The sequence below is a fragment of the Candoia aspera genome, chromosome 2 (genome assembly GCF_035149785.1).
Source record: "Candoia aspera isolate rCanAsp1 chromosome 2, rCanAsp1.hap2, whole genome shotgun sequence".
Taxonomy (NCBI): Eukaryota; Metazoa; Chordata; class Lepidosauria; order Squamata; family Boidae; genus Candoia; species Candoia aspera.
The window spans coordinates 224,663,736-224,683,210 of record NC_086154.1 but is presented as its reverse complement, the minus strand read 5'-3'; the positions used below and the strand labels follow the sequence as shown (position 1 = coordinate 224,683,210).

Sequence of the window (19,475 nt, the reverse complement as noted above, 5' to 3'; positions counted from 1 at the left end):
CTCCTATTTTCCCCACAACAGCAACCCTGTGAGGTGAGTTGGGCTGAGAGAGTGACTGGCCAAGGTCACCTAGCTGGCTTTCATGCCTAAGGCGGGACTAGAACTCACAGTCTCCTGTTTTGGTAAAGAGTATAATTAAGGTGGTTTTTTAAGCACTTAAGAAACTTCACGAAACTTAGGTAGACATAAAGTTCAAACTGAAGTCCAAGAGTAATGCAGAGTATATTTGTAAAAATGGAAGATCTGAAAATTAGAGACTAGTTACAGTAGTCTGAGTTCAATACTGGGGAACAGATTATAAAAAAGTCAGTGTGTGTAACTATCATGATAACAATGCAGTTATTACTAGCAATCAGCCCAGCATTTGTCAAAAATAAGATTTTTGACTTAATGCTATCATAGAATCACAGAACTGAAGAGGTCACTCAGGCAACCAGGCCTGTCCGTTTATTGCAGGAATTAAATTAAAACATCACTTACAGATGGTTGACTAGTCTCCATTTTAACACATCCAGTGGAGAATCCACTACTTCTAATTTGAGACACCTTAAATTGCTAGGAAGACTTTCTAATATTTACTTGGAATCTGCCTTTCTGTACCTTACTCTGGACTGAAAAAACAGGTATTGGCCTTCTCCTGTGAGACATCCTTTCAGATATTCAAAAAATGGGATCATTTTTTTTCAACTGAAAGCTAAATATTCCAATTCCTTCAATCTTTCTTTGTTGAACTTAGTTTTTTTCCTTCTGATAATATGATGCTGTTCCAGTTTGACTGAATCTTTGGTGAGATTTCACATGGAATATTGTATCCAGTTCTTGGCACCACAGTTCAAAGAGGACAGTGACAAATTGAATTGAGTTCAAGGTGTTAATATGTTTTCAGCAAACAGCCTTTAAATATGTTTGTTTTCTGTAAATACCATTATTTTTATAGAAATGCCTGGTGTGTGACTTTTCTGATCTCTCCTGGGCCAAATGCTTTCTAGCACTCTGCCAACAGGTTATGGGCCCAGTAAGCAGCCCAGTAAACCCAGTAAAACCCCAGAGAGAATAGAGATCAGCTCCACACCTCATGCACAATTTAAAGGCAGGTAGCAAAGACCTGTGAAGATTTTCTTTGGAGCCACCTGGAGATTTTCCAGCAACTGCCGCTCTACAGGACAAAGAAGCCAGCTGAGGTGACTTGCAAAAGAAGGAAGAAGCCATGGCTACCTCCCAGCCCTCAGCAATGCCTCTGGAGCGCCTATCAGAGACCAACTATTTGAACTGGGCCCTGAAGATGGAGATGTATCTTCGCAGAGAGAATCTTTGGCTGCCAATTGGTGAGCAAACCCCCCAAAATCCCAGTGCTGAATGGCTTAGGCAGGATGAGCGGGCTAGAGCCACCATTATCCTGGGAATTGAGGACAATCAGCTAGTCCACACGCGAGGTATGCAGTCTGCAAAGCAACTTTGGGACGCTTTGAGAGACTTGTATGTAAAGGCAACAGCAGGGAGTAAAGTTACCCTGACCAAAAAGCTGTACAAAGCCTACCTTGCAGGAGGAGATAGCCTTCCTGAGCACCTGCATTATATTCAGCAGCTGTTTGTTGAGTTGCAGGAGAGAGGAATGGAATTTACACCTCTCACAAAATCCTATATCCTCCTGTCCTCACTGAATGAAATGTGGGACACGCTGATTTGTACCCTGGAGGCTATGCCTGAAGCAGACCTCACCCCATTGTATGTTACACAGCGTTTACTCGCTGAATGGGAGAAGAGAGAAGAAAGATCCCCCCAATCTCTTGTGGAAAGTTGCAGTACCAGAAAACAAGGGAAAAGAAGGGAACAGAAGCTGAGGCCACAGCGCTAGCCAGCCAACGATGCTTCACTTGTGGTTCAGCTGGACTTTTGCAGAAAGACTGTGCCTTGAGACCCAAGAGTAGAAAGACAGAGAAGAAGAACACAAGGACAACACAGAAGAAGGCTCTTCAGGCAACCCAAATTGCACAGGTTGCTGAGAAGGGTAATTCTGATGTATGGGTGTTAGATTCTGGGGCCAATTGTCATTTATGTAATTGTAAAAGCTCTTTTGTGTCACTGTCTAAAACTGAAAGACAAAGTGTATCTTTGGCTGATGGGTCTGTAACCAGAATTATGGGACAAGGTGACTTGTATTTATCCTGCTTGGGAGAAACTGTAAAAGGTGTGTTGTATGTGCCAAATTTACAATCAAACCTTTTATCTGTGGCACAATTGGCTGCAACAGGGTATGTCATAACATTTAAGAAAAATGGTTGTGAGATACGTAAAAATGGAAAATTGTGTGCTACTGGTATATTAAAAGACTCCTTGTACATTGTGCAAAATGCAGGGAAGCCAAGCTGCAAGGCTGCAGTTGGCAACACGCCATATCATGACCAATGTGTACACCTGATGCACAGGAGATTTGGTCATGCTAATTTCAAGTATATAGCACAAATGCCACAGCTGTGTGCTGACCTAAAGATAAAACCCTGTGACAAATACTTCGATTGTGTAGTTTGCAAAGAATGCAAAACACTAAAAGCTCCTGTGAGTAAGCACAGTGACAGAGTTACAACTAGACCTTTGGAAATTGTACACTCTGACATTATTGGTCCTTTTGCTCCAAGTCTTGGACAAGCAAGGTATGCAATGACCATCACTGATGATTTCTCAAGATACACATTTATCTATATCTTAAAACATAAAGATGAGGCATTTGAGAAATTTAAAGGTTTTGTGACATGGGCAAATAGAAAATTCCCTAGGCCTGTATCTGCACTCCAATGTGATAGAGGAGGAGAGTATCTTTCTCACAAATTCATAAGGTTCCTAGTGGAAAAGGGGATAGAACAAATTCTTTCTAACCCTTACACCCCTCAGCAAAATGGCGTTGCTGAAAGAAAGGGCAGAACCTTGCAAAATGCGATGAAATGCATGCTTAAAGATTCACATCTATCGTTTAAGTATTGGGGAGAGGCAATATCTACTGCCTGTAATGTCCAAAACAGATTGTATAACTCTGTGATTCAGGACACTCCATTCCATTTGTTTTATGGTGTGAAACCAAAGGTAAACTATCTTAGAGTGTTTGGTAGTACTGCATGGGTTCATATTCCGAAACAACAGAGAAGGAAAGGAGGCCCCACAACAAAGAAAGCTATCTTTGTTGGCTATGAACAAAGCCAAAGGAGCTACAGGTTCATAATGGGAGAGAAATTGTTAATTAGCAAAAGCACTTCTTTTGCTGAACAAAACTGGGGGAGATTAAATTCTAGCTCTCCAGTTGATCTGACCACCACAAGAGAACAGCAAGGACTTGCTGATAGTGATCTTTTGCCTGATGAGGACATTAAACCAGAAAAGCAAACTGAAGATCTGTCTGATGAGACAGATGCTTCTCAGGAAAGTGATAGGAATCAACATTTAAGCCCTGTATTACCTCGCAGATCTCAGAGAAGTAATAAAGGCGTTCCTCCATCACGTTTTCAGGCTGAAACAGTAAAGGCTTTTCACAAATTCACAGAACCTGAGTCTTTAGAACAAGTGAATGCTTTACCACCTGAGATTGCACAAAATTGGCATTCTGCCATGCAACAGGAGTTAGCATCCTTGAAAGAAAATAAAACATGGAAACTGGTAAATCTACCTCCCAATGAACACTGTCTAGGTTGCAGGTAGGTTTTCAAACTGAAAAGGGATGCTGATGGCAAAATCCAAAAATATAAAGCAAGGTTGGTTGCAAAAGGGTTCACTCAAAGGAAAGATTTAGACTTTGACAAGACTTTTGCACCAGTTACTAAAGGTGAATCAATTAGATTACTGTTAAAAATTGCTGCACTCAAAGGAATGTCAGTTCACCACTATGACATTCAAACTGCATTTCTCTATGGTGATTTAGACCACAAATTATACATGCAGCAAACCTCTGGCTATGAAAAAGGGGAGAATCTGTGAACTGCAGAAGTCAATCTATGGGTTAAAACAAGGTGCTAGATCCTGGAACCAAAAATTAGATGAAAAACTGCAGAATTTTGGTTTTGAAAAAGGAAAAGCAGATCCATGTGTATATAGGAAGACAGACAAACAAGGCTGTATGTATCTGTGCATATATGTTGATGATTTGCTGCTGTTCACATCAACAGAAAAACAAAGGCTTGATTTTGAAGCCTGCATGAAAAGCCATTTCACATTAAAAAGCCTTGGAACTGTAACAAATTACCTAGGTTTAGAAATACACAGGGAGAAGGATGGTAGCTTTCTGTTGAACCAACGTAGTAAAATTCAAAAGCTCCTAGAAGATTTTAATATGCAAGACTGTAAACCAGTCTCTACTCCGATGATAACAGATTTTCAGAAAGATAGGAGAAACTCAATTAACTGAGGCAAAGAAATATAGATCTGCAATTGGAAGTTTACATTGCAAATCACTCTCGTCCAGATATCTCAAATTCTGTGGCCATTTTAAGTAGCCAGGTAGAGAAGCCTACATCTACTGGAAAAGCAGCATTGAAGAGGTTAATGAGGTATTTGCAAGGAACAAAGAATTATTTCCTGAAGCTTAATGCCTCTGGAACAGAGAAATTGCAGGCTTTTGCCGATTCTGACTGGGGAGCAGATGTCAGTGACAGGAAATCCACTTCTGGGATTTTAATTCAATTTGCTGGGTCTAGCTTAGGCTGGCATTCTAGAAAGCAAACACTTGTTGCTCTTTCCACTGCAGAAGCAGAGTTTTATTCTCTAACACAAACCTGTAATGAGGTTATATGGTTTTAACAAATGTGGAAGGAAGTGAACCAGCCTATAACTGTTTATGAGGATAATCAAGCTTGCATTGCTATGGCAAAATCTGAAGCCTGCAAAAATAGGACAAAACATATCGATATTAGATATCAATATATCAAAGATATGATAAGCAAAGGAGAAATAATGTTGAAATATTGTGAATCAAAAGACATGATTGCTGATATTTTAACCAAACCGCTTGCTGTACCAAGACACAGAGTTAACAAAGCAAATTGGTTTGCATCTTATTCTGTAGTATAAAAAGGGGAGTGTTAATATGTTTTCTACTGCAGATTAAGGTTACTATGGTAACTAATCATTTTGGCTGGGTGAAGAGGTTGAATTTAATTGTCCCCTTTTCACGTGTTAATGGTTGCATTGCCTAAGGGAGGAACTTGCCTGAACTTGTTTTAGTTTCCCTTCTGTGTAGGCTTGCAGAGAATATGCAGCTGAGAGAAATCTCTCCTCTCAGTAAACAGCCTTTAAATATGTTTGTTTTCTGTAAATAAAATTATTTTTATAGAAATGCCTGGTGTGTGACTTTTCTGATCTCTCCTGGGCCAAATGCTTTCTAGCACTCTGCCAACACAAGGTAGGTGTCAGGAACCAAGCCTGACATGAAATGGTTATAAAGATATGGGTACGTTTAGTCTATAGGGAAATTGATTCAGGGAAAATATACAGGTAGTTCTTGACAGTAACTGGGACCAGAATTTCGGTTGCTAAGTCACCTGCCCACTCAGTGCCCACACTCTCCCTGCCACCCAGGGGCTCCTCAGAAGAAAAAGTGGTGGGAGTGGGAGTGACTTACCAGAGTGACTTGCAACCTTTCCTGCCAACTTCCCCATTGACTTTGCTTGTGGGAAGGTGGCAGGGAAGGTCTCAAATGGCGATCACAAGACTGTGGTAAGCTGCAACTGTTTTAAGTGCAAGCCTGTTGTCAAGTGCCCAAATCACAATCACATGATCACAAGGACGCTGCGATGGCCAGAACATTGAGGACAGGTCATAAGTACCACTCATTCAGTGCTGTCGCAACTTTGAGCAGTCACTGAACAAGTGGTTGGTAAGTGAGGACTACCTGTAGTAGCAGTCTTTAAATATCTGAGGGAGTGGACTTATTCTTTGTTGCCATACAGGGCAGAACTAGAATCAATAAGGTAAGACTATAAGGCAGTAGATTCAGTCTACATGTTAGAATGAACTTCCTGTCTGTATGATATGTCAGCCAGTGGAATAGGTTGTGACATAAAATGGTGAGTTCTCCTTCACTGGAGTCTGGATGCTTAGTGGATCCTGCAGTGAACAGGAAGCTGGCCTAGATGGTCTCTTAAGATTTCCCTCCACAGACCCAACAATATTGTGAATCTATCCAGCCACACATTCAGCCAAGCCAAAATGTCAATTCTTGCATTATCCTTTTGCTCCATTAAACTCCAAAAATATATACAACTCTGTGGGGATTTTGAAACATATTTTTCACCACTTAGGACTTATGGAATACTTTCAAGAAAAGAAGCAAGACAGATATACAGCCATTGTCAATCCAACACATGCTGGGACAATAAGCAACTTCAGATCCCAAAAGCATTAAAAACAAAATGTTGTATGGACACCCACAGATAGATGTAACAGTAAATTGGACTTCTACATTGAATGCTTTCACCAACAAGCTCAAACCACAGTCATCAATAAATATTCCCCTTATGCAACAATCTCAGCAGGGCAGAAGGAGATGATATCCAAGAACAACTATAACATTATAAACAAAGAAGCTGACAAAGGAGGGGTAGTTGTCATTAAGAATAAGGTACATTATGTCAAAGAAACTGAGAGGCAATTTTCTAACACCATATTCGACCAACTTTTATCCTCAGATCCCAGTGCAACATATCAGAAAAACTATACAATCTGACAAATTTCCTAAGGACATAAAAAACTGTACCTACATGGAAATATTCCAGAGCAACAACCTGGCATCTTCTATCTACATCCCAAAATACACAAACCAGGCAACCCGGGCTATCCCCTTTGTCTCAAGGATGAGAACCATCACAGCTGGAATATCATATTTCAAGGACTCTGTATTCAGACCTTTACCTACCAGCATTCCTAGCTACGTAAGAGACACCACTGATATCCTAAGAAAACAGAAATCTGTTGGCAACCTCCCAAACACCATTTTAGCTAGCATGGATGTTGAAGCATTATATAGCAATATCTTCCACAAATATCCCCCACAAACAGAGTTGTTTGGAACTGGGCAGCACCTAAATCAATTATATTTTCTTGTCGGAGCAGTGGCAATGTGACCTGAGGGGAGAGTTTCAGCTATCCCCATTGTCATGGTCAGATCACACGCTGGTGGCCCTGAGATTCTCTTATGCCGCCCCCCTCCGCAGAGAGGCTGGACTCATTTGACTGGTCCGCCCCCAGCAACTGATGGAACCAGTAGGGTTTCAGAGGGAGCTGGGGGTTATACCCGACGATCTGCTGCACGGTCCAGCGGAGGCCCTGGCCACCGCCTGGAATAGAGAGGCAGCTGGGGCCTTGGACAGGATCACACCTGTGCAACCTCTCTTACCTCATCGTACTTGATGCTCCCTGTGGTTTACGGAGGAGCTGAGGGTTTTGAAGAGAATTAAGAGATGTCTAGAGTGCCGCTGGACGAAGACAAAGACCTAATCTGACCAAACACCAGTTAGAGCCGCTATTAAGGCCTACCTGGTGGCGATAAGAGCGGCGAAGCATCAATACTTCTCTGCCCTTATTGCATATGCAGAATGCCGCCCAACGGCCCTGTTTAAAATCACTCAATCCCTTTTGAGGAAGGTGGTCCCAGTGACCCACCTACAGGGCTGTGCAGAGGAGTTTTCGGAGCATCTGCAGGACAAAATCATTTGGATCTGCTCTACATTACTGTAGATTCCAAGCATGAGGAATATGAGGAATCTGTGGAGATACCAAGGGGGCGTACTTACCATGTTATCTGGGAACAGTTTGATCCTGTTGGACCCAAGAAAGTGGACAGGATCCTCCGGACAGTAAATGCCACCACTTGTCATCTAGACCCATGTCCTTCCTGGATGGTGAAAGCAGCTCAGGAGGTGACATGTAGCTGGGTCCAGGCGATGGTCAATACATCCTTGAGGGAGGGGGTGTTTCCAAATGCTTTTAAGGAGGCACTGGTACAACCCCTCCTCAAAAAACCATTGCTGGACCCTACTGTACTGGATAATTTTCGTCCAGTTTCCCACCTCCCCTTTTTGGGGAAAGTGGTTCAGAAAGTGGTGGCATTACAGCTCCAGAGGGTTCTGGAGGAAACGGATTATCTAGACCCCTTTCAGGCCCAGATATGGGATGGAAATGGCATTGGTTGCACTTATGGATGATCTCTGGCAGGAGCGGGATGGGGGTAGTGCATCCATCCTTTCTCTTCTTGACCTCTCAGTGGCTTTTGATATCATCAACCATGGTATCCTTTTGGGGTGGCTCAGGGAGTTGGGGGTGGGCAGCATGGCTCTGCGCCGGTTCACCTCCTTCCTCCAGGGCCAGTCCCAATCGGCGATGATTGGGAGTGAGAGATCCGACCCTCGACCCCTCCTTTGGGTGCCGCAGGGTTCGGTTCTCTCTCCTCTCCTATTCAACATCTACATGAAACCGCTGGGTGAGATCATTCATCACCATGGGATGAAGTATCATCAATATGCTGACAATACTCAATTGTATATCTCTATCCTGGGTGAGATAAGTGATGCTGTGACTGCCCTCTCTCAGTGCCTGGGGGCTGTAGGGGTCTGGATGGGGAACAACAGGCTTTGGCTGAACCCTGGTAAGATGGAGTGCCTATGGGTTGGCTCTTCCGTATCCGGGACTTTGTCATCTTTGGTTCTGGATGGGGTTGCACTTCCCCAGACAGATCCAGTACGTAACTTGGGGGTCCTTGTGGACTCACGGCTCCTGGTCGAAAAGCAGGTGGCAGCCGTGGCCAGAAGGGCCTTTGCACAGCTTCGTGTTGTGCACCAGTTACGCCCTTTCCTGGATTGGGAGGCCCTTTGAACAGTCACTCATGCCCTTGTTATCTCCCATATAGACTATCGCAATGCGCTCTACATGGGGCTACCCTTGAAGAATATCCAGAAGCTTCAGCTGGTCCAGAATGCAGCTGTGTGGGCTATTTTTGGCGACCCTAGAAGGGTGCATATAACACCTTTGCTACGCGAGCTGCATTGGATACCAGTCTGCTTCTGGGTCCAATTCAAGGTGTTGGTTATCACCTTTAAGGCCCTACATGGCATGGGACCATGCTACCTGAAGGACTGCCTCAGCCCGTCCCACCCGATTATGCAGAGAGGGCATGCTACGGATCCCGTCGATAAGAGAATTCCATCTGGCAGGGTTCAGGAGGCAGGCCTTCTCTGCAATAGTGCCTGCCCTTTGGAATATCTTGCCCCCATCGCTCCTAGCCTTCCAGAGGAATTTGAAGACCTGGCTCTGCCACTGGGCTTGGGGCAGGGAGGAGAATACTTGGGGTTGGCTAGTGCCTTGAAGTGGCCCCTCCTACGCAATGACTGAATGAGACCACAGCCATCTAGATTTTATTTATATTTAGTAGCTTTGTGAAATTGTTTTACAGTGTATCTTATATTGGAATTTTATTATATATTTATTGTTTGTTGGATTATATTGTTGTAAACTGCCCAGAGTCCCTCCGGTGGGAGGAGATGGGCGGTGACAAATTCGATAAATAAATAAATAAATAAATATTAATTAAATTAAACATGAGCTTAAAGCTATCAAGATAGTCGTAACTCCAGAGTTGTTCTGGAGTCAGGCAGTGCTAAATAGAATAAAATGAATGAAGAAACAAACAAACATACACAGCATACCTCATCACCAGTCTGTGTGATTTTGTAGTCACTCATAATTATTTTACCTTTGACAATAACCTATACCTGCAAATCAGTGACCCATCAATGAATGGTGTCCATTATATGCAAATATCTTCATGGCTCTCCTAGAACAATACTTTCACTACTATTACCCATGAATCATTTCCTTTACTTGAGATTCATAACCAACTTATCTACATCTCCCTCTCTTTTCCCCCCCACCTCACCCCAAGTTAAATCCTACATCCCTTAGCCACTCTATGCATCTGATGAAGTGAAAGCTTATGCCTTTTAATAACATTTGTTAGTTGGGAAAGTCCTGCCAGACTCCTGATTTATTAATAACCCAGGTAATCCTAATCCTGTATTTGTGTATTTCTCTTTGTCTTTATTAAATTTATTCAGTTACCTTTAGCTCATTTCTCTAACTTATAAGGATCATTTTGACTTTTATTTCCATCTTCTAGGGTATTAACTATCCCATCCCAATTTTGTATTATCTGCAACTCTGAAAAGCATTCCTTCCACCTCTTTAACCACATCATTTATAAAAATATTAGAGGAAAGAGCTCAGGATTGAATTTTGTGGCATTCCACTTAATGTGTTAGACCAATTTAATTGAAAAAACTTAACATTATTTGAGTACAATTTCAAAACAGCTATAAATCTGTGTAACTTTCATGCTACCTAGGTTTTTCTCAGTTTGCTAATCAGAGTATCATAGGCTATTCTGCCAAAATGCTTTGCTGAAACCAAGAAAATGGTCTAAAGTATTCCCACAGTCTACTAAAGAAGTACTGTATTAACATTAGTCTGTCAAGAGTTGTTCTTGACAAATCCATGCTGACTTCTGGTAATTAACTTGATAATTATAGCTCCGTTTATGATCTCCTCTAGAAACTTCCCAGATATGTATATCAGATTGACTGTTCTGTATTTTCTTGGACCTCTTTTTTTCTCTTGTTAAACACAGGGATAACATTTCTTAAAGATAAATACCTGGAGATTTGGCTGGTTTATCAGCAAATTCCCTCAGTATCCTAAAATTCAATTCATCTAGCCCTGGAGATTTAAGCTCAGTGTGAACATATATTCCCTGACCATGTTTCTATCTGAATCTTTAATCTTGCCCCTTCACTTGTTCCTCACAATTTTCTGGTGAGTACATACCTTCTTGTCGCAGAAAACTATACCAAATTTGAAGCTGAGTAGTTTTGCCTTTCCTCTGTTGCCTGTAACATTAAGTATTTGATTATTTTCTCTTCCTTGGGACATATATGAAGAAGCTTCTTTCTGAGTCTCAATTGTCCTGACACTATCTCAAGTTCCAGGCTATCTATACAAACTATTTCTCAATGTCCAATTTTTCTTTCCCCCTCCTATGTACTCCCACTTTTTTTTTTATTTAGGTCTTCATTAAACTTTTTTGTTTAGTATTATTTGACATGGAGCACTGAAACACTTGTCAATATTTCAGACACGCAAGAATCACATTTTTTTAAACGCGGGTTTTATGCAGAGAAAAAAGTTCATTTCCTATTATGTCTAACTGAAAGTTTTTTTAAAAATATAATCATTGTTTCATTGTTAAGCATATGCTTTATTCAGTAAGCATCTATAGTTTTTTTAAAGCCAGAGGGGAAAAAAATCAGATATTCGTTTGCTGCTTAATGTTAGCCAGCACCTATAAATTTATTGATCCTCTTTCATAGTGTATTTAGACTCAAAACCTACTCTTCTTTCAAACTTATTCTTTAGATCTAGTTTTGCATTGTGATAAATTTGTGATGTGCCAGGGTTATATATTAAATTCTTCCCATGCACATGCCTCCTGCAGAGACAGCAGACTATAGAAGCTGACCCTTACTGAGACCATCTTGTCTATCTGACAAAGCTCCTTTTTAACTTCTCACGTATTGCTTATTTTCTGCAATGGGGGAAAAAAAATTTAGCTCTGCTTGTGATAATTTCACAGGCCCTGAGTACCCTGACCTTAGAAGCCCTAAGGTCAGAAGTCAAATTGTGTTCTGAAACATCTGTAAGCGTTATATTAAAGAAGAACAAAAGTGAAGAGATATCCACCAGCATGACAAGAGAAACAAGCAAAATGGGAATGACACGTTGGTCATCTGTTAGCCATACCATCTCAAACCAAGGGCTGAAAATGGATAGAGGGATGGTAATGGGAGAAGCAACACAAAAAAAAATTCAAAACTGTTCTTAATTTTGAGTCCACAGATAATCACATTCAGTATTTTATATGTCTTGGCAACAGTTTTTTTTATATTCCTTAAAAAGATTCAATTAAAATCAAATATTACAAGAAAGTCTGAAAATCATATGGATCATCTAAAATGCTACTCAATATTTAAACAAAAGGGATTGTATTTCAGTTGCTTACTGATTAGGCATCATTTCCTGGTTATTACAAATGTAACAATATAAAAACAGCTAGTCATGTCAGCCAAATCTTTATGTCACTAATCCAATAATTCATATGTTTCTATCCACAATTCATAATATGAACAGCATGTAACATTTTGAAAAGTATAATTTTGTCAAACACTGGAAATCAAAGTAAACTTAGTCCTCTGCAGTTTTTATTGTTGGCTTTCAGAGTAGTTATATACTCTTTTATATGGTTTTAGTATATTAAATGATTTTTTCATTATCCAAAAAAACTACAGTTATTGGATGATGTAGGTGTTGGAAAACTAAAAACATAAAGTGAAACTTTTATTATGTATTGTGTAGTAGTTCCAGACACATCCTCTAGTAAAGTCCAGCAAACAAGTATAGCAGAATCTTCTATTTTCTCTCATTTTATTTCATTTACCATGTAATCAAAGAATAATGGAAAAAAATATTTTAATGTATAGGATTATCTCTACATATAAAAAAAATCTGCATCTTGAACCAACATCAAAATAGAACTGAGTTTTAAAAGCTGTATTTTAATTTCTATCCATATAACTGATATATTAATATTAGTAACTATGGCAGTAGTTTCTCTGTATTAATAGTGGAAGTTAAATTAAATTAAGCTCTGTTGGTACATATTAAACTTATTAAAGCTGTTTAAGCTAAACATCTTGAATATTTTAGAAAGCTGTGCTACTGTTAATGCAAACCATATTTGTCTTATAATTTTTTACATAAGAAAAGATAATGGGGATACTGTGTCCCTGTTTAAGGATTTATTTATTTTTCTGTCTAGATGCATAGAAAGATTCAAATATGACACAGACAGTATGATCAATGAAGCATTAAAAAGATATAACAGAAAAGAAAACAGACACATAACTTGACGTGTAATTTTTAATCTACAGAGCAAGGTTCATCTTCTTGCTGGACCCAGGAAAAGTGACTCCTATTGTGGCATCTGGCCTGTCGAACGGCCTCCCCCTGGAGATCCAGTCGGCTCTGATCTTGTTGGGCTTCCAGAAGTCTGTGAAAACCTAGCTTTTCCCACAAGCATTCTGGCCGGGTTCCTAGTAGAGCCCGATACTGGTGAATGTGTTGATTGAGGATTATGCGTAAAGAGCTTTGGCTTTTGTATTTTACATTCTGCTTATGATGCTTATTATGTATGTATTTGCATTTATGCTATTTTTATTGTTTTGGATTGTGAGCCACCCAGTTATTTGCTTAACTCTGGATGAATTTCCCACATAACTTTCCTAAATAAATAAGACCAGGGTCTTTTGAATTCAAGTCCAAAATAGAGTTTTAAGATTAACTTCTTCAGTTGATCCAGTTGCTGGCCTTTTTCTAGTTAGCAAAGAAACAAAAAATGAATACATCCACAACATAGAAAAAAATCATAGGTGCAAGCATATATATTGTAAAAAAAAGACTATTAAGCCTAATTATTGCAAATATGTGTGCAAAGCAATATATGTAATCACAAAATGATATAACTTACCAATTCCACAAATGCCAATCCACCGTAACTATGAGCAACAACAAATACATTTTCAGCTGCCGACTGGGAGATAAAATGGTCCCATATGTAAATTGCATGTTCTTCAGGGGAGCCATTTTCCTAAAAAGATAAGATAGAAAATAATATTTTCTTTTCTTTTTATAAATTTTATTAAAAGTTTTACAAAGAACATAAAAAGTAATACAAACTAATAAAGAGTAAAAGGAGCAAAAAAAGAAAAAGTGAAAAAAGAAAGAAGAAAAAGTAATAGAAAGAAACTTCCGATTTCCTTTGCAGCAAATATAAGTACAATTCAAAATTAACTCTTACTCTATGATTACAAAAAAACCTCACTTTTTTCTATTATCCATTTTTTTTCTAATCATCAAAACCACAAGTAATAAGTGCATTTTTTTCCATTTCATGCAAAAGGTCTATAAGGTGTTCCCAGTCAGCCATAAATGTAGATATTGTCATTTCTCCAATCAAGGAAGATAATTTAGCCATCTCTGCAAGAACCATCATCTTCACCAACCATTTTTCCATTGTGGTAGTGTTGAACGTTTCCACTTTTGAGCATATAACAGTCTCGCTGCAGTTGTCATATATAAAAACAAAGTTCCATGACTTTTTTCTAGTTGCCTGTCCATTAGTCCCAAAAGAAAGGCCTCTGGTTTCAGTTGTACTTTAATCTTAAAAATCTTCTGTATTACTGTATGTGTTTGTATCCAATTTTTTTTTTTTTGGCTTTTTTGTATTTCCACTAAACATGATAAAATGTCCCTTCATGTTGTTCATATTTCCAGAAAAGGTTCAAAGCATTTTTATACATTCTAGACAATTTCTCTGGTGACAAATAGCAATGATATATCATTTTATAAAAGTGCTCTTTAAGATTAGAACATAATGTAAATTTCAATCCTTTCAGCCACATATTTTCCATTATTCCATTTGTATATTATAACCAAAGATTTTAGCCCATTTTATCATACATTCTTTTACTTGTTCTTCTGTCTCATATTTGAACAGCTTATACATTTTAGCAACAATATGGTCATCATTAGTAAATAATTATGTTTCAAATTCAATCTTACATCTTTCAAAACCATAAAATCTTTTATCTACTTTAAATCTTGTATGTATGTAAGAAAACCATTGACAAGAATATCCTTCTATTGTTACAACTTCTCTAGATTTTATTTTACAATTCTAGTACATCACGGTAAGTTAATCATTTTTGTTTACTTATCATATCTTGCCTATAAAATGCTTCTTGTGCTGAAAGCCACAAAGGTATTTTTGGACAAAGCCTAAATTTACATTTATTCCATACTCTAAGAATAGCCTTCCTGACATAATGATTTTTAAAATCTACATTCATCTTAGCTTTGCCATACCATAGATATCCATCCCACCGAAATCTCAGGTCATAATCTTCTAAGTCCAATAATCTTCTATTTCTTAACAAAAATAATATTTTCTTTGTTTTTTGTCAAATTTATATGGCCACTCATTACACATGAAGTGACTCTGGCTGGTGTACAATCAGCAATTAAAACATTCTATAAAACCAGTTAAAAACAATGAACTTAAATAAAGCAAGGTCACGAGAGGGAAGATATTGTATTAGGTAGCCAGCATTATATAAATAGCATGTAAAATTTAAAATGTAAACATCCATGGAAATTAAATAGAATAGTCTCTCCTTTTTTTAGTGGAGGAGAGCAACAAACCTGATTTAAAGGGGCAGTTCCTATTTCCCTCCCTTCCAGTACTTTCTTCTGCTGTGCTATGGAGCAGGTTCTAGACTAGCTGCCCTTATTGCTATATTTTGTTAGTTTATATGTGTCTATGTGTATATATGCACAAATATGTAGGTAGGTGTCTGGAAAGTGAGAAGGGAAAATTAGCTCTCCTTTCCCACTCTTGAGATTACCGCATAGCCTTTTTGTGTATCTGCATACACTTCCTCATGCCAAACTCACAGGTTATACCTGTGAGAACTTCCTCTTCCTCTAGGTGCAAGATGGATAGAAGGATGGATGAATGGATGTATGGATAGATGATAGATAACATAAAAGGGGGTCATCATACTCTAAGTATAATATATGCATACCCTTCAATCCAAATCCCTGCTTTCAAGATACAAAAGCTTTTTAGGGACTTGCAACAGGTTAGGGTTACCATCATAAAAAACAAACCAAAAAACCCTCTGGATACTGATCCTTGATTGTCTTTTATGATCCTGATGGACCTTGAGCTATCTTATTAATCCAATACAATAATAAACTAAAATTAAATTTCATTTACAAATCAGTTTTGGGGATACTAATGCTGTTGTCTCCCTTCCTGGATCCACATTCCAATGCCCTACTAGAAGAGATAGTTTCCTTGATAGAACACATTGGGGGCTCTAAGTAGGCTATTGAGAAGTCTTTGGTAGAGATGGACAGGAATAAATCAGTGGGAAATGTTCTTTTGTGCTGTGCTGAAGTCTAAGGTGGCTAGATACCACACTAAACATCTAGTTCATGGGCTGCTGATTGCCCACTCTTTATTTTTTATCATATTGTTATAAATCTTGATACATTATATTGTTTCAGTACAGTGATGTTTATATGATATGATTAGAGATTATTAATGTTCTATTATTTAGATATCTTGGAGTATTGAAAATAGAGAAAGGAAAGAAAATATTCTATCAATATTAATTACCGTTTAGGATGTCAATATCACAAGCATAATATTATTTGCCCACTCTTGACCTACATTAAAAAAAAAAAGACCACAGTTCAAACGTTGAGGGTGAATATTCAGTCTTCTTCAAGGGTTTTGGTCTTTAATGTTAAGATACTGAAATAAGAGTTACATTCTAAACCTTTTTACTTCAGTATCTTAAAGACCAAGATTCTTAAAGAAGACTTTTAAAATTGAAGGACTAAAAGTTAAGAACACTTTATTTTTTGAGGCAGAGTTAGTTTTACTACATTATTTTAATAAATTTAACTATTGCCAAGATATAATGTTAGCATATTACAATCTGGGATTTTTCCCTCAAAACACCAATATAGGTATCTCAAAGAGATGGGCATTCAATTAAATGGGGTATTGTGTTAACAGTTTTAATAGATAATATAGTAATTACATTTGTTATGTCTTGTTTATATAAAGACATATTAACAACTTTTTATTGTTTCATTCAGCACCATGGTCCAGAATAGACTGTTTAAAACAGCACTCCAAACAATATTGGTTTGTCAAGAAATTGCTTTAAGATTCAACACTCCTAACACTCTGAAGAGTTCAGGATCAGCATTTGTGTAGCTCATTTATCAGAGTAATTCAATATTTTTAAATTATTATTATTGTTAATTAAAATCATTACAGCTGCCCACCCCAAAAGACTCTGAATATGGCTTAGAACACATCAAAATATACAATTAAAAGAGTTAAAAACAAAACAGCAAAACTTAACAGCCCAGACAAAAAAACAGCCATAACTATCAGAAACATGACAGGGGTTCTAGAAACAGACTAACCCCAGGCCTGGGAACAAAGCCAGGTCTTAAGGGCTTTCCAGAACTCTAAGAGAGTGGGTACCATACATATCTCTGGGGAAATGCTATTCCACAGGGCAAGGGTTGTGACAGAAAAGGCACGCTTCCTTGGTCCCACAAAATGATGTTTGATTGAGGGGACCTAGTACACACCCACTCTGCCTGAACATACCAGGTGGGCAAAAATTATTGGAGATAAGAAATCTTGCAGAGAACCAGGCCCCCTAGATTTATTTACTACTAAACATAGGTTTTATGGTTAACAACCAAGAATTCTGTTTCTGGACTTCTTGGTCTAAAGAGAATTCAGCCCTTTCCATCTTTTATAGTGATGTTATAGCCCAGAGTGATTAGCACCATGGATTTAGTGCACATAATTCAATACACTTTTTATCTATTATTCACAACGGCCAGCCTATTTGAATTATGATTATTTTATTTTGTATACTTCTGAATTCTAATAGCACAGTACAGTCACTCCATTTTAAAATATTCTGTTTAGACAGTGTGTTATGTTAACAGATAGTTCTCATCAGTTCTAAGAAAAATGGAAAAACATCTCTATTTACTGTGCTAAAGTCAACATTTTCACCAGGTAATTACATTCATCCTTATTTTTATTCTACTACACTCTAAAGCAGCGTTTCTTAAACTTTTTGTGTCATGACTCCTTCCCTCTACATTTATCCATAAATATTAAACAGCTAAGGAGACATCACATGTCCTTGTCTTACTACCTGTTCAATGTTAGATAATTCACAAATCATTCAATTTATTCTTACACTATGTTTATTCTCACATAAGCATTATATACTGCTTATACTGCATTCAGCTACCAACTATCAACTCCATATTCATGCAAAACATTCCATGATTCAAACTTCATCTAAAACATAGACCCACCCCTGGCACTAAAACTGTTCCCTTCCTGGTCCATTTTAAGAGGAGGCTAAAGACATCCTTTTACTCTCGCCTAGGAGTTTATCTTTTAACGTTGCTTTTCTGATATTTTTATTGCTGTACATGTTTGGGTACTGATGCTATGGTTTTATATTTAGTTTTATTATTGAAATCACATCTTTTCTTGGGCAATTTATTTCCCGCTCAGATATGTTTAAGACTGATAACTTAAGATTTGCTGAGAAAGGATAATGAAATCCCCAAGTAAAGCCAAAAATATTGTTGCTGGTATCCCACAAGTGAAGAGGAACATGAAATATACTAATATACTAATACACACTCAGGATATGCAGGTTCATGCAAGTTCTAATATCATATTGTTTATAAAATAACGTTCCTATACCATTCACCCTAAAGCATATAGATCTATTAGATAACATCAAACTGGATTTGATTTCTACTGATCATACTCTCTATTTTAATATGTCCTTATTAATAACAGATGGCTATTACTAATGTTTAAAATTATAACTGAGAAATAAATAATAGAAGAAGCTGTTATCCTTCATACCAAGTGCAGGCTGAAAATCTCTCTCTGTTAGATATTTTATATGAACCTTCAGAGTAAACTAATTTCCATGCTACAGAATTATCATAATAAACTAGGTTAAAAACACCAAACCTGTTAAATCAGGGGAGAAAAAAAGCAAACTTTGGAAAGCTAAGTAGTAATAAATTTCACTTTCATTAAAGACTTTGTGACACAAAGAACAATCTGCTGGCAATGTTAATTTTATGGTTAAAATTAAGATACCTGCAATAGTGGATTTCTGCCACTCTCCCCATGATCTAATCAACTGCTTTTAACAGAAAAGATTAAAAATAATAAAATTCAATCTGACAAACTATTAAACCACTTTTGAAAAATGAAATATTTTATTAAAGAATTCAGTGTACTATTTAACACAATGAAAAATTAAAAAGAACTGTTCTTAATTTTGATTGTTTTAGTTCTTATATTACTGAAAATGAAAAAACCATACATCCTATTATATGTCAGTAATTATTAAAACACTTGTCATTCCACTGAGCTGGAAATTAAATGAAAGATTACTCTGAAGGTAAAATAAATTTAGAATAAGAAATATAAGAAGAGATATTTCATTCATAACCAAAATTTTTAAAATTGAAAATTACAGTATTCTTCCTATGGTTTCTTCTTTACTTATAATATAGAGAAAGCACCCATATTTAACATTCATAAAACCCCAGGCTCTTTAAAAATTCCATACAACAAAAGATACATACCCCAGGTGTTCACGTTGCATTGTATTACTAATAAATATTGTGTATTAACAGAATAGGTTTTAATTATTATCTGTTTGAAATAAAGTTTATACAGAAACTAT

General features: G+C 37.6%; 1 protein-coding gene across 7 annotated transcripts in view; it reads right to left on the bottom strand.

Annotated features, from left to right (window-relative positions):
- Positions 1–19,475, bottom strand: part of ARB2A (ARB2 cotranscriptional regulator A) — a 274,667-nt gene that overhangs the window by 123,528 nt on the left and 131,664 nt on the right. For 6 of the 7 annotated variants that reach the window (XM_063295416.1, XM_063295420.1, XM_063295415.1 and 3 more), the window contains exon 8: positions 13,610–13,729. In XM_063295416.1, coding sequence (XP_063151486.1) covers positions 13,610–13,729 — 120 coding nt within the window. Of the gene's footprint in view, positions 1–12,085; positions 13,456–13,609; positions 13,730–19,475 lie in introns of those variants that run through there. The other variant, XM_063295421.1, reaches the window with a different exon arrangement.